Source organism: Pelodiscus sinensis, chromosome 19 (genome assembly GCF_049634645.1).
Source record: "Pelodiscus sinensis isolate JC-2024 chromosome 19, ASM4963464v1, whole genome shotgun sequence".
NCBI lineage: Eukaryota > Metazoa > Chordata > Testudines > Trionychidae > Pelodiscus > Pelodiscus sinensis.
Genome location: NC_134729.1, coordinates 18,073,657 through 18,092,449, shown reverse-complemented (window position 1 = coordinate 18,092,449; position 18,793 = coordinate 18,073,657). Strand labels below are relative to the sequence as shown.

The window sequence follows — 18,793 nt, the reverse complement described above, 5'->3', positions numbered from 1 at the left end:
GTCCCACGAGAAGAGGGCAGCAAAAGCCATTTGCGCCTGGGCAGAATCCAGCCCCGAGGTCTCCACGTGTCTTGTCCCTTTAGGTAACAAGAGGAGCAATTTCTAAAGCGAGGCCCTAGGTGGGCAGATACACTGTGGAATAGCACGCCTGTTATTCTGAAGAATATTTTGAAATAACGCACGCGGTTCAAAGAGGCGGGGTAGCTATTTCGGGATCCCCACCGTTTAGCCGTACTTCACAAGCAGGAGTTACTATTTCAAAATAACAGGCCTGGCAGTGTGGACACTTACCTTGTGATTTCGAAATAAGGGGAGTGACTTCGAAATAACTCCCCCGTGTAGACGCGATGAGCCAGCCTTTTGGCTTTCCTTCAGCTCTGTTGCTGCCTTCCTCTGCAGGGGCCAGTCGCAATGGGGGTGTCTTCTAATCCCCGAACCTAGGTACCCCCAAGACTGGACGCTTCGGAGATCACCAATCTCTCAGGACCAGGCTAAGACACTGACTCAGTAGCCAGAGAAAGAAGAAACCCGTGCATCTCAGAAACATTACAGCATTTGCCGCACCGCAGACCGAGGACGTGCAGACACAACTCCGGGCCAGACACTGGTCTCTTTATTTATTTATTTTCCCCTTTAAAAAATGGGATATTCCTAAGGAAAAGTCACAAAGGACCAGACCCCGTTGCCCACCCGCCACTCCTGCCGGGGTCTGACGTTTGGCTTCAGAGGAAAAGGGTTTCTTTGAAAGTTCCCTGGATTCTGCCATCAGAACCCACATACTGGAGTAAAGCCGGAGGCCAGGGCCTTGTGCTGCTGCGCAGCCCTTTGCACCAGTGCAAAGCGGGCGTGAAACGCCGCTACTCGTGACTGCGCCCTGGTGCAAACAATGGTGTCGAAGCCTCTCCTTTGCCAGACCTTTAACATTTCCTTGACAATGGGGACCAAGCATGCCCCCCCCCCTTGGTAAATCACAATGGAACGGTCTGTTGCGCCAGGCATCCTCCTCAAAGAACGTTCATCCAGAGGAGGCCTGTGATTGGCTGAGCATCCCCTGAGTGTCTTATTATTCAAATCAGAGCTGGGTTGAGACCATTCACAAAACCCAGAGAAGGGGGGTGAGCAGCAGGACAGAGAGAACAGCCTCTCAGGGCTACCCCCGTGATGTTGCCTTGTGTCAACGACCTCACCGGTGCTAGGATTCGGAATAAAAACGAGCCAGAGGGCGCCGGATCGCTGGGCGGTGTGGCCTGGAGGGGGAACTCGTCCACTGGGGCAGAACCAGCCCCCTTAGCCCTCAACCTCACCCCAGCCCCTCGGCCTTTGGGAGGGTCCACATGCAATCACGACCCGGAGTTTCCAATGCTACGAGGGGCCATGCGGACACCCCCGGGCCCTGCTGGAGAAGCCGCCCCCCAGCTTGGGCTGGCTGGAGTCCAGCATTATGGCTGGGGAGGTGGGGGGGGGGCAGGGAGGTTTTGACCCCTGTGATGGCTTTGTTCCCCCAGCATCTCCCCTAGAGCAGACGACAGGGGGGCACCCCTGGTCTGGTCCCTCTTGGGCCCCAGCCATCCTGGGCTTTGTGGATGGTGCTGAGATGCAGCTGACAGCCAGCCACTCACTGGGGGGGTGTCTCACACTTACCCCCATTTCCTGCATCCACCCCCTTTCCCCTTCCCATCGCCCCGCCAGGCACCCACCTCCCCTGCCCCCCAATCTCCCTGCCCAGCAGCCATTCCCGCCTGATCCTGCGGCTTCACGGGAAGACTGCGTAGTTCATTTAAGGTTTCCAGGGGAGAAGCCAGCCCCCTGCACCTACCACCCCTCTCCCAGCAGTGCTCTAGTGGGTCTGTTGGGGCAGGCAGCTCCGAGTTAAATCCCCCCCCCCCCGCAAAGTCAGGAGATTGCGCTGCATCCACCTGCTCCCGGCATTCACCCACCCTGTTCCTTCCACGATTCGCTGCTGGATTCAGACCCATCCTCGCACACGCCGGCTGCGTGGCACAGTGGCCCTGAGGCATTTGTCTTCGGGCCAGGCGGGACCAGCTGCGCCTGGCCTGTTCACAGTCTGTATCGGCTTCATGTGGCAGCCCAGGAACCTCCCAGCGGTTTAGCGTTATTCTCCCCACCATTTTACAGATGGGGAAACTGAGGCACGGAGTGGTGAAGTGACTAAGCTGAGGTCACCGAGTGGAAGAACCAGGGAGAGATTCCCCCGGAAGTCCTGACTCCTAGTCCCTGCCCTGCTCTCACTGGGAGACAACACCTCCTTCCAGCCCCTCTAGCTCTAACCATTATGCCTTCGTGCCTTTCCCAGAGCCAGAACTAGACCCCTTCCAACAGAACCCAGAATTCTGGTTCCCATATCCCCTTCCTCTTGCCGCTCCACCCCCCACGTCCTTGCCAAAGATCCCAGGAGTCCTGCTCTAACCATTAAACCACGCTGCTGCTGTACGGCCCATTGTCACGACCTAGGGTCCATGCAAGCTATGCCCATGCTGCGTGCAGCTGGGCTCCCTCGTCCTGAGGATCGGGGGCCGCTTTGGATCCCCCGCCCCTCGCCTCTCTCCACCCTGCGACGAAGGCAGTCATCCCTACTGGTCAGGCCCCGCCGGCAGCTCTCGCTTCACTCCAGCATGACGAACTCCAGGAGTCAAACTGTACAGGGCTTTCCAGAACAAAGCTACCAGGATCAGCCACACAATGGCCAGAGAATCACGGGCCCGGCACCCAGCGTCACCCGCTGTCCGATGAGCTGTGGGGCGCGGTGGAAGGAGACGTCCGCCGGCGGGCAGACGTGCAGGAGGAGCGCTCCGAGCCGCGGGAGACGGGCCAGGCCCGGGGGGTGCAGCTCTTGGCCAGCTCCTGATGCTGGCGGATGGCTTGGCGGAGGAGCCCCGGGAGGGTGTGCAGGCTGAGGCTCAGGGAGTCGATCTTGCTCTCCAGGGCGCTGAGGTGTTTCTCCAGGTCCTCGCTGCGCTCCTGCAGCTCGGAGATCATGTCGTACATGATGGTCTGGGTCTGGCGGAGAGATGGGGCAAGGCCGGACGCTGAGCACAGGGGCTCAGGCCCGACGCCGTCTCGACGGGGCCCCCGAGATCCCTCCCCCGGGTTCGGACACCGACCCAGGGGACAGGCCCTGACCCAGTGGAGAGCTGGAAATAGAACCTCACTGCCAGCGCCTCACTCTAACCACTAGACTCCGCTGCCCTCCCATCACCTGGGATAGAACCCAGAGATCCTGACACCTCCCCATCTGCGCTAAGACACCAGACCCTGTTTCCCTCCTATCACCGGTGGTAGAACCCAGGAGTCCTGAGTGGCGAGCTTGTGCTCTAACCACTACACCCTTCTCCCCTCCTGCAGCCGGGGGGGGGGAACCCAGACCTCGCGCCCCTCCCAGAGCTGGGAATAAAACCCAGGATGCCTGCCTAGCAGCCTCAGCCATGAGCCTCCGCTCCCCTCCCAGAACAAGGCAGAGACGCCATGAGTCCTGGCCCTCGGCCAGTGCTCTCACCACTAGGCCTCAGCCCCGCTGCACACACTGCGCTCCAGCCGGGCGTCCCCCAGCATCTCACCTTGGCCAAATCCACCAGGGTGTTGGCCTGGTCGTTCAGTTTCCGCTGCTCCATTTTCACACTCCTCAATCTAGAGCGAAAGAAGAGCCAAGGGTCAGTGGGCCCCGTCCCGCCGGGGGAGAACGGAGCCTGGGGCGGCCTCCCCAGCGCCATGCACAGCGTCCCGGAGCCCGGCGGGCGGGACCCAAGACACAGACATGCAGCAGTCAGATCGCAGGGTGGGCGGCCGATCCCCTCTCTCCTGGAGAACTAACCCCCTGGAACGGCCACGCCGCAGGAGCCGGCGAGCACTCCGGCGTTGTGGGCGCTTGGGAGCAAGGGGACCCCTGGGTGCCGGGCACCCAAATGGGGCACAGGAGGGCACCCACACGGCTGCCATAGAGAACCCCGACCATGCAGACAGTCCTGGGAACGGGCCCGGCAGTGATTTGGGGCGCAGAGATGGGGTTCTGGGGTCCCTTCAAAGCGGGGGCTGGAGGCAGGGGAATGAGTCTCACCCGCGATGTCACAGCTTAGAAGGGCTTTCACTGTGGGCGCGCCCCCCCTCCAATCCCCAGACTCCCCTGTTCTGCAGTGAGCTCCCGGGGTGGCCTTCTCTCCCCTGCCCTGATCCTGGGATGCCGGGCATTGCCCCAATTTACAGCTGGGGAAACTGAGGCATGGAGGGACACACCTGAGGCTGCACAGAGAAGCCAAAAAGATGGGGGCATCTCGCCCCCACCCCGGACCTTGCTCTTCTGCCCCTTGCTGTCCTGGGCCATTCTCATCTCCCCGTGTGCCGTAGTGGGGGGACCTTGCTGGTGGCTGGGCTTGGGCTGTGGGTGACCCCCACTGGCTGCTGCCTGTACCACGGCCCAGCCGAGTAGCTGATGGGACAGGGAGGTGCCTGTTCGACCAGCTACCCCCCAGGGAGAGGAACAAAGGAAGGTGGAATGTCGCCCCTGGCTGGGGGAAGGGACGGTCCTTAGTTTCTGTCTGGGATCATGGAGGAAGCAGCCTAGGCAACAGGCTGGGATTTAGGGGCCCAGGCTCCCCCATCTCAAGGGGGCTGAGGCATCCTAGGCCTGCCCTGTGACCAGTTACATCTGTGCTGTGCTGCATCCTGGAGAAGCAATAAACTCCCTCTGTTCTACTGGCTGGTGGAGTCTGTTCGTGCCATTCCGGGGGTGCAGGAGACGGGAAAACCCCAACGCGCCGTCACACCCTGCCCCTTACCCCTCCTCCGCCGCGCCCCGAGGGGTTCTAAGCAGCTCTAGATTCACAGAATTACAGGGCGGGAAGAGCCCTCCGGGGGCTGATCCAGCCCTGCCCCTGGGCTGGAGGACCCAGCCCTGCCTTTTCTAGAGTCCAGGAGCGCAGCGCGGCATGGAGCAACGGGGAGAGGTTTCCTGGCTCCAAGGGGCTCCGTTCCCAGCTCGCCCCTGGCTGGGAGGCTGCGGCTCCCGCTGGCGGAACCGCCCTGCCCACGTCCCCGAGCGCGGGAATCGGGCTCCCGCGCGGCGATCAGAGGGGGCCCGCGGCTCGGCCGGGCCGCTCTGCGCTAACGCAGGGCGCCTGGCTACGCGCCGCTGGGCCGACGAGGCCGCTGAGCCCAGGGCTGGCCCGTGCGGCAGTGATGTCCCGGCAGTTTTCGCCGCGGTAGCAAGATCGAAGCTGGTGCAGGAACCCCCACGCTGCCGCTCCCTCCGGCCACGCGCCCGCCAGCAGGAGAGACGCCCTAGGAAGCTGCTGAATGGAGCCACAAGGTGGGAGGTCGGCCCTGCGGATCCCCCTACCCCCGGGCAATGGATTCCCAGGCTAGACCGAGGTGGCTGCATTGCCCGAGTGCCCAGCAAAACCATGCACCACACCAGGCCGCATTCGAGAGACTGGCCGCTCGCGGAGGCAACTTACTTCTGGGCTCTGGAGGGGGCGGGGCGAGACAAAGACAAAACACAAGACGTTTTAATCACAGGACAGACAACACGCACTGGCCTGCCAGCCAGGGCCCGCCCCGCCCCCCCCCACGCCCCGCCAGCCCCTCACACACGGGCCCGGCCTGCTTGCACAGATCTGGAGAGTGATGCCATTTCACGCCTTGGTCCCCGGGTCTCCATCCAGGACAACCAGCGTTCCCTGTAAGCCGAGCGCTTGGGCAGCCGCCCAGGAGGGATTCAGGTGCGCCTCCCGCCAGCAGCATGTCTGCTGGTGGTGCACCTCTGCACCTGCCTCGGTGCACAGAGCAACATTTATTCCGCACATGGATGGAACCAATTAGAGGGAACACTAGTGTCAGGCCTTTCAAATTCCTCCTGTGCAGCAGGCTGAGGTCGGGGCTGCGCCGCGGGGCCCACGGGGACAGAGACTGCGAGAGAAGCAGAGGCTTCGAAAGGACAGAGCTGCACGTCCCGGGGTGGCGAGCGGAAACCAGAGCGTGTTGGTGAAATGAACCCGGCGGGGGAGGAGGGAGCAAAGGGAGCCCAGGAAAGGGACTGACGGGCGCATCGGAGCAGCCTGGGGGGCTGGAGATGAAAGGGTCCAGCCCTGGGAGGGAGGGAAGGGAGACGCTGCACCCCTTGTGAAACCGTCAGCGTCGCTGTTTCCAAGTCAATGCGGCTTAGCTGGGGGCCAGGTGACTCGAGGCCTCCCGGAGTTTGTCCAGCCACATGGGTGCTTTGGGGTTACCCTATGGGAAGGCCACAGGGTCACCCCCCTTTTCTAGTGCTCCAGGGCCTAGTGCAACATCCCCCTTGGTCTCTGGATTTCTCAGGCCAAACCGTGAGTCTGCCGACAGCTCAGAGGCTCAGTTACAATAACCACATGTGGCGGATGACGGCCCAGCTGGGGAAAGCAAGCCCCGCCCCTTCCGCAAGCCAAGCTCCGCCCAACCCCAGCCCAATTCTTCCTGTCCACCTGGGGGGGCCGTCCGGCTCCAGCCGTCCCAGCAGCCAGGGCACATAGGCAGTTTTGGGAAGGCAACGCCTCCCCTTGCCTGTATTACCCGCCGCCCGTGACGCGAAGGAGCTCACCGTGCACGCCATCGATGGTAATTGTTTAAAGGTGAGGCTTAGCCCCAATTTACAGCTGGGGAAACTGAGGCATGGAGGGACACACCTGAGGCTGCACAGACAATGGAACCCAGGAGTCCTGCCCCGGTACGAGGGTGCTCCCAGCATGTTTGAAGGGACACAGACCATCAAACGCTGGGGCTCCCTCCCCAGGCAGCTGCTGGCCCCGGTGCCTCGTCCGCGCCAGGCTCAGCCCCCACCTTCCAGCGGGCAGGGGGGGCGGCGAGCACCAGCACCGCAGCAGTGAGGTGCAGTGGTGGGAGGCCCCCCTCGATTCGGCCCCGCCGGCCCTGGCACGCCGAGGGGGCCCTGCGGTGGCGGGTGTGGGAGCTGCAGCGCGGCTCCGGTCTGGTCTCTAGCCCGCTCGCCCGGTTTGGCCCGACTGCCCCGCAGTCTGGCTCTGGCTCTGGCTGCTGCAGACTGGTACCAGCTGAAACGCCAGCTGGGCTTGGGCTTGGGGGGGCTGCTCCATCTACGTCAGGGCCGAGTGGCTGCGAAGTGCCCAAGAGTCCTACATTCTCGCACATGCATGCACACACAGACACACACGCACGCGCACACAGACACACACGCACACGCACACATATGCATGCACACACATGCACACTCATGCACATGTGCGCGCATACACGTGCAAACACATGCACACTCATGTACATGCGCGCACACACACACACGTGCACACACATGCACACTCATGCACACGCACGTGCACACACATGCACACACATGCACACTCATGCACACGCACGTGCACACACATGCACACACATGCACACTCATGCACATGCGTGCGCACACACACGTGCCCGCACACGAGTCTCCTTCACGTGCTGCTTAACAGTCCGTGTGGGGTGGATCAAACCCCAGGCCCCTCTTCCCTGAGCTAGCTCCTTGGTGCCAGGGCCTTGGTCCCTCCCTGCCAGACCCCCGGCCATCCCTCCCAGCCCCTCCCCTTTCCTTCAGCGCTGTGTTCCGAATAGGGAGGTAAAATCCCATGTAGCTGGTTAACCAGTTAAAGGGGGGGGCCTCCCTGTTCACAGCGGCCCCGCGGGGCTGAGGCAGCCCCCTGCCCATAGTGGGTTGAGGAGCTGCTCCTACACCAGCCCCTGCCAGTTATCCGGAGCCAGGAAGCCTCACCTGTTCTAGTTACTGGGTTAACCTCCCACTTCCCTGGTTCCAGGTACACCCAGAGCCCCTCCCCCATCGCTGGGAAGCATGGGGGGGGGGTTGTGGGTGGGTGCGGGGGAGGGCAAGTCCCGTGTCAGCCTGGGCCCAGTGTTTGGGCAGCCAGGCAGTGGGGGACCCTCTTCCGTGGGGCCCCTGGGCTCCCGGGGCCCGGCGTGGGATCCCTGCAGGCTGGTTTTCTACGTGCAGCTTCCTCTTCGCACGCACGGTCTGCTCCCCAGGCTCCGTGGGCGCCCCAGGAGGATGCCCCAGGTGGTGCCCCCAGAAGCTCCGTGGGTGCCCCAGGAGGATGGCCACCGGTGGGTGCCAAGAGAGCCGCTGGCAGCTCGGTTCTGCAATCGCCAGCCAAGGCAAAGAGGGCCCCTCCCGCTGGGCATCACGCTGGCATCTTTGCCCCGTGGAGCCCCTCCAGCAGGGGAAAACGCATCGGTGCCCGCTCTGTTCTGTGCGTGGCTGGCGGGATTTCAACGTCGGCCCACGGGGCCAGGCAGGGAGCGCACAGAACGGGAGCGCGTCAGGCCCCCGAGACAGCCCAGCGTGGAAGCACATGCTGCAGTGCGTTGATGAACAGGGGCTGGATGTGGGTGTGGCTGAAAGCTTGATTTGGCGCCGTGGCTGGGAGTCCACGGGCCCAGAGTGGACACATCTGGTCCCCCAAGGGGTAGTCTGCAGCGTGTCCATTCGGGTAATCATCTACGAGATTTCTAGGAAACCCAAAAGCTTGCAAATGAATCCTCAGCTTATTCTAAGTTGAATTCCCCTTGAGTCAAGAGAATTGGAGGGAGAGAGACACGTTTACAATCAAAAACCGAAATCCCACGGATGGCGCCTGGATTTGTTTTAAATGGAGCACATGGAAAACCAAGAAAGAAAATTGGTGGAAAACATTTCCAATTTGGTTTTCTCTCCCCTTTGCTTGGTCAGAAATCTCAACATTAGAAAAGCGTCAGTCCAGTCGGTTGGAAAAACAGGACGGGGAAAAGGGCCACGTGTAGAAATCCGTCGATGGTTGAAACGCTGGAAAACTGGAAATTTCAACCACCTTTGATCTCATTTTTGCCTCAAAGTTACGATGCCATTTTTAATCAAGCTGCAAGCGCAGGAGAAGTTTTTTTTGCTAGAATCTGAACCTTGCAACGACCTGCTAAGTTGGTTGAAAAAACGGAAATAAAGCAATTGGCGAAGGTTGTATGGTGTTGTTTTGGGTCCAAAACTTTCACTTTTGCTGGGAAAATTTTGGAATTTTGACCTGAAATTTGATGACATCAAACTCTGATATCGTGATTTTGGCCAAATATGAAATGTGGATGAACTTTGCTGGCCGTATTTGAAACGGTAAGAAAAAAGTCTCTCGTGCTCTCGCCACAATCTTTAAAAAACCCTCAACATGTCGACCTTTTCTGTCCAAATTTTGGAACGTTACAAAGGTCAGCTGGCTCGTTTTCACGCCTGCCCCGATTCATCTCCCCCCTTCCCTTTGCTCCCCCAGCCTCACCGCTGGAAACTCCGGAGGGGAACCAAATACGAAGCAGGTAAAGGTGTTAGACTTACTGATGGATGGCTTGGAGGAACTTACGCTGGTGTTTCCGAACTTTGGCATGGTCAATCTTCTTCACCAGCTTGGTGTATTTGTAGATGAGCCACGTTTCCCTGAGTACGTTGGCAGCAGCATTTTTCACCTGGGGAAACAGAAATAAATACGGTAATCACCGGTAGTGTCACGGAGCGAGGAACAATAAATACAGGCGTCACCGGTAGTGTCATGGAGCGGGGTACAATAAATACGGGAGTCACCGGTAGTGTCACGGAGCGGGGAACAATAAATACGGTAATCACCGGTAGTGTCACGGAGCGGGGGACAATAAATACGGTAGTCACCGGTAGTGTCACGGAGCGGGGGACAATAAATACGGGAGTCACCGGTAGTGTCACGGAGCGGGGGACAATAAATACGGGAGTCACCGGTAGTGTCACGGAGCGGGGGACAATAAATACGGGAGTCACCGGTAGTGTCACGGAGCGGGGAACAATAAATACGGTAATCACCGGTAGTGTCACGGAGCGGGGGACAATAAATACGGGAGTCACCGGTAGTGTCACGGAGCGGGGAACAATAAATACGGGAGTCACCGGTAGTGTCACGGAGCGGGGGACAATAAATACGGGAGTCACCGGTAGTGTCACGGAGCGGGGAACAATAAATACGGTAATCACCGGTAGTGTCACGGAGCGGGGGACAATAAATACGGGAGTCACCGGTAGTGTCACGGAGCGGGGGACAATAAATACGGGAGTCACCGGTAGTGTCACAGAGCGGGGGGGAGTCACCGGGCCCTGCACCCCGCATCCGCAACCGGCAAGTAGAACAGAAGGTTTATTCATCGACAGGGACACAGCATAGCTCAGACTTGTTACAGGAACCAGGAGCATTCAGTGCATTCCATCTTGGGGATAGCGGGGATCTATCTCTGACCGGCCCCCCAAGCCAACTAGACTCCCTTCTCCCTAAGCCAGCCAAAAATCTAACTCACACACCCAGCAACTGCCCCTTCCTTTGTTCAGATTCCCGGGCCCAAGGGGTTATCTGTGGTCACCTGGTCCTCAGGACTTGAGAGACTGAACATACTTGCACAGCGAGTTGTACCCAGCCTTCCCTTCCTCATCCGGATGGTGTTGCAGTGCCCAGGGAAACTGAGGCACGCCCCCCCCCCACACAAAGTTCCTGCAGAACTGCACAGGACAGTGGAATCACAAACAACACAACTCGGCTACCCCCTGCAGCTTCAGAGCATGAATATAGTCCCCGCTACATCACAGGCAGTCAAGTCAATTGGGCAAGGGTCATGTTTTGAGCCATCGGTAGGAAGAAGCCGCCCCGGGCAGAGAGAGCCTAGACACCACACCAGACCCACTTCAACCCCATCCCTGTTTCCCAGGGCTGAATTTCACCCCCTCCTCCCCCCCCCCCCAGAACAGGGCTGGAGTTGGTGGGGCGGAGGAGAGCCGGGCCAGTGGGGGAAGGAGCAGATGTAGGGGAGAAAGGGAGATTTCTTACCCGCTTTGATAACTGCGTGTCCATCATAAAATTGTGCACGTGTTTTTCAGCTTTGGTGAGCTCCAGCTTCCGGGCCACGACAGCCACAACCAGAGCTGTACAGCCAGCGCCCTGGGACGAAAACAAGAAGGGGTGAGGGTAAAGCAAAACTCCAGCTACCGGGAGAGGGGGGAGAGGACCAGTGGGGGCTAGAGCTAAGGAGAGGGGGTGCCAGCACCCCCACTGGACTTTCAGAAGGGCACAGCGTGGGGATCACCTGGGCACCTGGAACGTTTGCAGGGACCCCGGGAATGTGCTGGGGGAACCCACACTGTTCATGGCAGCCGGTAGTGAGAAACAGGGTCTTTCGCCTGTGCTCACATGTCTCATCTTGGTCTCTTTGTGGCTGGTCTTTCAGAGAGAGTAACAGCTTACTACAGCTGCCGGCTAAGGGAGTGGTGAGAAAAGCAGCCACACCGCCTGTCGGTGTTCCCTGCACGCTGGGCGCTCGTGTGGCCGCTCGAGAAATCCCAACACTGCCCCGCTGGTTAGCAGAGTGCCCACGGCTAGCTTTGTGTTTCTCCTGGTGGTGCACATCCACACATGCCTGGGTGCACATCACAACATTTATTCCGCACATTGGTGGGAAGCAGATCCGTCCATGGATGGACAAGATTCGAGGGACCACTGCCACCTGTCTGCAGAGCTGGTTTCCGCCTGGCGGACAGGGGGCTTACCATGATGCCCGTGAGTAGGCACACCCCCTTCCCGCAGTAGGTGTGCGGCACCATGTCGCCGTAGCCGATGGAGAGAAACGTGATTGAAATTAACCACATCGCCCCCAAGAAATTGCTGGTCACTTCCTGCTTGTCGTGATACCTGCCGAGGGGCAATGACATGGGTCAAGGGCTGTCCGGCCCCTTCTCTCCCTCCCGGCGCGGTCGCGGACGCACCCCCCGGCACGAGCATTTCAGAGTCACTCATCAGATCTTAATCCAACACGGGCCACCGCCGGGGGCTGTCACGGGGCTTGGCGGCAGGCCATGCGGGCGGGAGGCTGGCGGCGAAATCCCGGGCCTGAATCGCTGCACCGGGACAACAGGGCGACTCTTTATTTGGATTGGAGGTTTCCCAGGGCAGGGGCTGGGCACGGCTTTGGTCTGTGCGGTGCTAGCGCAACGGGGACTCCTTCTCCTAAATTGCAGCGAGGGAGGTTGAGGCTGGACATGAGGAAAAACTTCCTGCCTGTCAGGGGGGTGAAACCCTGGAATAAGTTGCCCAGGGGGGTTGTGGAGTCTCCATCGCTAGAGATAGTTAAGAGCAGGTTGGACAGACGCCTGGCAGGGATGGTCTAGACCAGGGGTCTCCAAACTACGGCCCGCGGGCCGAGGCCCTCTCATCCGGCCCGTGGAGACCTTTTTGTCTACGGAAAAAAAAATACGGAAATTTACGTGTATCCTGCCAAGATCAGCCGCCGCTTACGTGGACATTATGTTTTTACCGAATTAAAATAGAGGCACACAGTAGTGCGTTATGTTTTCCAACCGATCATTACATTGCAAAACCTTATTCGCTGCTTACTTTTTCTAAATCTAAAGCCAGAAATGTCTGCTATTTTGGCATCCAGGAAACAATTTCACCATTCACACTAATACAGGTGTTCATGTGTAGTGTATGAATGTGTTATTAAATAATAACTGAATAAAATAATATTAAATAAATAATTAAAAACAACATCCATGTTTTGATTGTTTTTTATTTGGACCTCAAGTGTGTACTCGGCCCCCGAACTGCTGTTTGATAGTTAATGCGGCCCTCGGGCTGAAAAGTTTGGAGACCCCTGGTCTAGACGGTGCTGGGTCCTGCCGGGAGGGCAGGGGACTGGACTCGATGACCCCTCGAGGTCTCTCCCTGCTCTCGTGTCCTACGATTCTACCCTGGCGGTAACAAACACGGCGAGTCAGAATAAAACCGGTGCAGAAGGGACCCATGATCTGCACTTGCTGAGACTTACAGCAGGGGTTTGCCCATTGCTCCGGCCGGAGAGCTGGCTCCAAGCTGCCCAGACTCCAGGCTGCCTGGGGTTTCCCGGGGGAGGCGGGTGTGGATCTAGGTTTCAAAACGGGCAACAATTCTCACAATTCTCCCCGTGGCTGCCGGGCCCCGGTCCCATGTCTCAGATTTCCCTGGTCTCTGCCGAGGGGGGATGGAATCTGCCTTAAAAACCGGAGATGATTCGAAAAGAGAAATGGCCCCAGCCCAGCCCTGCCCCTCAAGGCAGGCCAGGGGTTTTAGAGTGGCAGATGCGTTTGGCCAAGAAATTTCTGCTGGGATCTGAATGGGAGCTACGGGCCTTTCCTGCCTTCTGGAAGGTGAAGGTCCCTGCAGGCTGCGGTCCCGAGGCCACGGCACACTGGGCTGAAAGCAGCTGGTGAATTTGTCAGGCTCGCGGGGAGACATTCTCTCTGAGTGAGCATTTTCAGGGCAGTCGGTGTGAGTGTGACACACGACTGCCCTTGCACGCGTGCACACAGGCGCACACCCAGAGGCCCGCCTCTCCATCGCACCCACAGTCACGGCTAGGGATGGCTGCGCCCACATCCTTCCCGAAGGCTCTGTCTCCAGCACACGCACCCACGGCTCCACCCCCCGGGCCCGGCTCCACTGGAATTCCCTCTCCGGGCACGAGTCACTCCGATGCCTCAAGGCTCCCCCGGAGGCATGGGTCGGTGTGTGCGACAGCAAGCAGGCGCGCGTGCCACGTGCACACACGTGGGCGTGTTCATTCACATGCCCTCCCCTCCCCGTGTGACACACGTGGTCCACCCACGAAGGTCCCGCCTGGCCTTAGACTCTAGGAATTTAGAAGGTGGAGGCTTTGTGAAAATTTCCTGCCGGGCCTCTCCTGCCCGTGTGCTCTGGATGCTGATGGCAGGGGACAGGAGACCCCCTATGGAAATCAGTGGGGTTTTTGGCTGGCTAGCCCCAAGGCCAAAAGGCAGGGAAAGGGTCAATAGGAGAGCAAACCTCTGAGACAGGAGAGGCCAAACTCAAGGGCCGGAGTAAGGAAGCGGGTGTGTGTGTGGGGGGGGGGGGGTTGGTTCCCATCCTCCACGTGAACTGGACTTGCCTGGGTCAGATTGAATGGGGCCAAGCCCTGCCAGGCAGAGGGGGCCAGAGAAACAGCCCAGGGAGCCGGGCTGAAGTTACCAGAGCCTGGGGGGCCGGAGAAACAGCCCAGGGAGCCGGGCTGAAGTTACCAGAGCCCAGGGGGCCAGAGAAACAGCCTAGGGGGGCTGGAGGCTGAAGTTACCAGAGCCCAGGGGGCCGGAGAAACAGCCCAGGGAGCCGGGCTGAAGTTACCAGAGCCCAGGGGGCTGGAGAAACAGCCCAGGGAGCCAGGCTGAAGTTACCAGAGCCCAGGGAGCCGGAGAAACAGCCCAGGGAGCCAGGCTGAAGTTACCAGCGCCCGGGGGGCTGGAGAAACAGCCCAGGGAGCCGGGCTGAAGTTACCAGTGCCCGGGGGGCCGGAGAAACAGCCTAGGGGGGCTGGAGGTTGAGTTAGGCTGGGTCTGAGTGCAGCAAGCAACTGGGGAGAGCGAGGGGGGACCTTGGCGCAGGGAGACGCCACCAGCCAACGGGGTCGCCTCATCTCGAAAGAGATCTCTTGGCATTGGGCAAAGGTTCAGAAAAGGGCACCAAACACGAGGGCTACGTCTACATTGCACATTCTTGCGCAAGAAGATATGCAAATGAGACGTGCCTCATTTGCATACCTAATGAGCTGCCATTTTTGCGCAAGGGACCTTTGCGCAAGAGCCGTTCTGCCACTTATTTTCAGGGGGGGGTTGCGCAAGAAGGAGCCGTGTAGACAGCTCCTTCTTGCGCAAAAACCCCTTGCACAAAATGGCGGCTCATTAGGTATGCAAATGAGGCGCAGCGATATTCATTGCCATGCCGTATTTGCATATCTTCTTGCGCAAGACGCCTGTAGTGTAGATGTAGCCGATGAGGAGTTTGGAGCGGCTGCTCTATGAAGCGAGATGAAAAAGACGGGGACTTTTCAGCTTAGAAAAAAGGAGATTAAGGGGGGATAGAATCAAGGTCTATAAAATCATAGAGGTGCAGAGAAAGCGAATAAGGAAACATCCTTGACTTGTTCCTATCACACAAGAATGAGGGGTCACCCAATGAAATGACTCAGCAGCAGGGTTTAAAACAAACCAACGGATGTTTTTCTTCATGCAGCGCACAGTCAACCTGTGGAACTCCTCGCCGGAGGATGTGGTGAAGGCCAGGACTTGAACAGGGTTCAAAAAAGAGCTAGAGACATTCATGGAGGACAGGTCCATCAAAGACTGTCAGCCTCTGTTTGTCAGAAGGAAGGACATTAGGAAAAACTTCCTAACTGCCAGGGAATTAAACACTGGAATAAATTGCCTAGGGGGGTTGTGGAATCTCATTGGAGATAGTTAAGAGCAGGTTGGACAGACACCTGTCAGGGATAATCTAGATCACTGTTTCCCAATTTTATTTGGCCATGGAACCCCTAGAGTTGCCTTTAAAAAAAAAAGGCCCCTGCCGTGTTTCATTGACCAAAAAAAAAAAAAGCCCTCGCCATGGCTCTGTCTCTTTAACGAGGGTGGGGGGGTTCCGGCTCTTCATGGAACCCTTGCTTTCACTTCACGGATCCCCAGGGTGCCCCGGAGCACCAATCGGGAAACACTGATCTAGATCATGGGTTCCCAAACTGGGGGGGGCGTGAAGAAATTCCAGGGGGGGCACGAGGTGACCCAGCCTCCCCCCCCATCAAGTTTTGCTGCCTCGCTCAGTTCCTTTCTTTTTCCTCAACAAGTTTTGCTGCTTTATTTTTGGCAGAGGGGGGCGTGTGAAGGTTTTTTCAAAAATCAAGAAGGGGGGCGTGACGCCGAAAAGTTTGGGAACCACAGATCTAGATGGTGCTTGGTCCTGGTGTGCGGGCAGGAGACTGGACAGGACTGGATGACCTCTGGAGGACCCTCCTGTGCTAGGGTTCTAGGATTCTATTAATTAAACTTCGTTTGTGCCCCTTTATACCCCCAGCCAGGGATAAAGGAGCCTTGGTTCCAAGGAAACCCAATCTCCAAATTGCTCAGCTAAGATCAAGGCCAGAAGCCATGTGTGACGTAGTGGGGGGTAACTTGCTGGGGCTGTGGGCGACCTCTGCTGTCTGTAGCACGACCCAGCAGGGCAAGGGGTGAGTCATTATGCAAAGGGGGCTCCAAACCTGTCTGACCAGCTACCCCCCAGGGAGAGAAACAAAGGAAGGTGGGATGCCGCCCCTGGCTGGGGGGCAGGGCTGGAAGAGAGTTAGTTAGTTTCTGTCTGGGATCGTGGAGGAGACAGCCAAGGGAAGGGGGCTGGGATTTAGGGGCCCAGTCTCCCCCATCCCAAGGGGGGCTGAGGCATCCTAGGCCTACCTGGAACCAGATGACATCTGTGCTGGGCTGTATCCTGGAGAAGCAATAAACTCCCTCTGTTCCACTGGCTGGTGGAGTCTGTCTCTGCCACTACGGGGGTGCAGGAGACGGGAAAACCCCAACGCGCCGTCACATCATGTGGGGTTGAATTTCCCCGTAAAGCGTAGCAGATGGGAAAAGGCCTTTTCCTCCTCTCAGTAGACAGGATAATGCGGCTCTGCAGTTGAACCCCCCTCGGCCAAAATCACACTTGGCACCTGCCCCTTTCCCGTGCCGGTGAGTTGGACGGAGACTCTTGCTCACCACTGAGGAGTGACCCGTTGCCTTTGCTCTGCCAGCCCGCACTGCTGCCCCCGGGGGGGCTGACTTGTTGGATGAAGATAAATGGTGACAGCACATTCATGTACAGACCCTTCACAACCCCGGGGGGGACCACCCTGGGAACAGGGGAGCCCCCCCCCCCCGTGAGTGCAGAGTGAAACGAGCCATCCGGGTGTGAGGGGAAGCCCAGGCGTTACAAATCAACCCGACACGGAGGTGGCGTGTAAGTGAGATGCACACGCAGGACACAGCCACATGCCTTTCGTCAGGGACCTTTTCTTCCAGCATTTGCAGAGAGGAGAGAAAGCCACGCACGGTACAACCTCCTAGGGGCTTCGCCGTGACAGTTTACGGAGGGCTCTGAACCGGGGACAACAGAAATCGGCGGGGGCGGGGGAGCAAAACATCTGAAAGGTGGCATGAAGGCGAAGGAAAGAGCTTTGCCTGTTACCCGTGCCCTCTGCGAAGCTCAGCAGAGATTTCAAGTCTCCCACGGACCTGGAGGGATCAATGAAGAATAGCTCGGCCTGTCTGCATCTTTCCCCGAGGATCTCAAAGCACGTGAAAATTAATAGTCTTACAACCGCCCCAACAGATCGGCAATAGCCCGGTTTACAGCTAGGGAAACTGAGGCACACGGGGGGCAGCCTGGATCAAGGAAGGAGTTGATGGCCAAGCCGGGGACAGAACCCAAGAGCCCTCAAACGCTACTGAATCCAGACACACCAGCTGACGCCACACACCTGGGGGGCTCTGCCTCGCTAAGTTTGCAGTCAGGTACATCCCCGTGATATGAAAATCTCTGAGATCTCGAGAGATCAAAACTCTGAGATTCTTCCGGAGGGAAACGCCCCAAGACGGGGCCATTCCTGGTGGGACCCCCCCTTCTCCGCCCAGCCGGGAGCATCCCAGCAGCGCAAAAGGAAACATTTCAGAGCCCCCTTCAGGTCTGGAGAAAGGTCCCGAATTTTGGCCTCCCCTCACGCCAAGCCGGCCGGCAGAGGAGACCTCGCCGCAAGCCCTGGCGGATTTGCTTGAGTTTGGGCCAGCCGAGTGTTTCGTGAGTCACCTGGTCACAGCTCTGCCGGGGAGGTGCGAGAACACCCCCGCCCTGGGCCCACGTCTCAGCTGATTTCCTTCCGCCCGTCACCTGTGCTGGGGTGGAGGCCTTTGGGCCACGTCCATTCGGCCCAGGCTGGGCATGACATAGGAGATGGGGAGACTCGCTCCAGCACGAGACTTCTAGACGGGACTCAAGCCCTGTGCTTAGGGGCTTACGTGGGATGCAAGGGGTTTGTGGGCCTGGCCCAGGCTCCTGCGCTGGACTGAACGGCATCCTTAGGGAAATGAACGGCTTCTGAGAGCAACGGGAACTCCCAGGGTGGCTCTCTCCTGCCCAGTTGTGTCTGAACATCAAGGAGAGACCATTCCGGGGGCCGTGTTCTTATTAAACCAGCATCTAATGCGGGGAGGGGGAATAATTTTCACAGGGGCACCACTTACTGAATTTTGGTACTAGTCACGGCCTGGCTCCCCTCCTCCCAGAAAGGGCGTGGCCTATGTCAGAAGGGGCGTGGCCTATGGAACAAGGGGCGGGGCTGGGAACTAGTCTCCCTCCAGAGTTCTCTGGAGCCAGAGGCTTTGGAATAAAAACACAGCAAAGGGATCGTGGCTCCTGGCCGCCCTACTACCGCGTTGCCTGGCAGCTGCCCGAGGTTGCTGCTGCTATTTAAAGGGCTCAGAGCTCTGGCCCCTGACAGGGTGGCGCCCGTAGCCGGGAGCCATTTAAATAGGATCCTGCTGCCAGAGCTACCCTCTGGAAATTGGATGGCATGGGCAGCAGGATGTACATAGAAAGCAGCCAGATGCAATCCGGATCAGAGTGTCAGGTGGGCCGGAACTGGCCCCCGGGCCGCATCTGGCCCCTGATCTAATGAGTTAACACCAAATGCTTCTGTTTGAGTCGTCCGCCCGGCCATGAAACTCTGAGTGCAGAATTTCACAGAGAGAAAACCAAAAGAGTGAACCCCGGAAAAAAATGACCCAGGAGGTGGAAGAGGTGGACTGGGGTGGTAAAAACCCAGACCCAAATCACCGACACAGAGCAGTGTTGCAGATCTTGCCAGACTTGTCAGACACATGCAGGGGAGGAAACAAGGGGAGAAAGAG

The 18,793-nt window shown here is 58.6% G+C and overlaps 1 protein-coding gene across 3 annotated transcripts in view; it reads right to left on the bottom strand.

Moving 5' to 3' along the window:
* Positions 1–597: 597 nt before the first annotated feature.
* Positions 598–18,793, bottom strand: part of KCNN1 (potassium calcium-activated channel subfamily N member 1) — a 65,653-nt gene continuing 47,457 nt past the window's right edge. For all 3 annotated transcript variants that reach the window (XM_075902761.1, XM_075902760.1, XM_075902762.1), the window contains exons 7-11: positions 11,582–11,723; positions 10,866–10,976; positions 9,362–9,489; positions 3,576–3,645; positions 598–3,018 (exon numbers count right to left, since the gene is read on the bottom strand). In XM_075902761.1, coding sequence (XP_075758876.1) covers positions 2,734–3,018; positions 3,576–3,645; positions 9,362–9,489; positions 10,866–10,976; positions 11,582–11,723 — 736 coding nt within the window. In that variant the 3' untranslated portion in view covers positions 598–2,733. The remainder of the gene's footprint in view (positions 3,019–3,575; positions 3,646–9,361; positions 9,490–10,865; positions 10,977–11,581; positions 11,724–18,793) is intronic.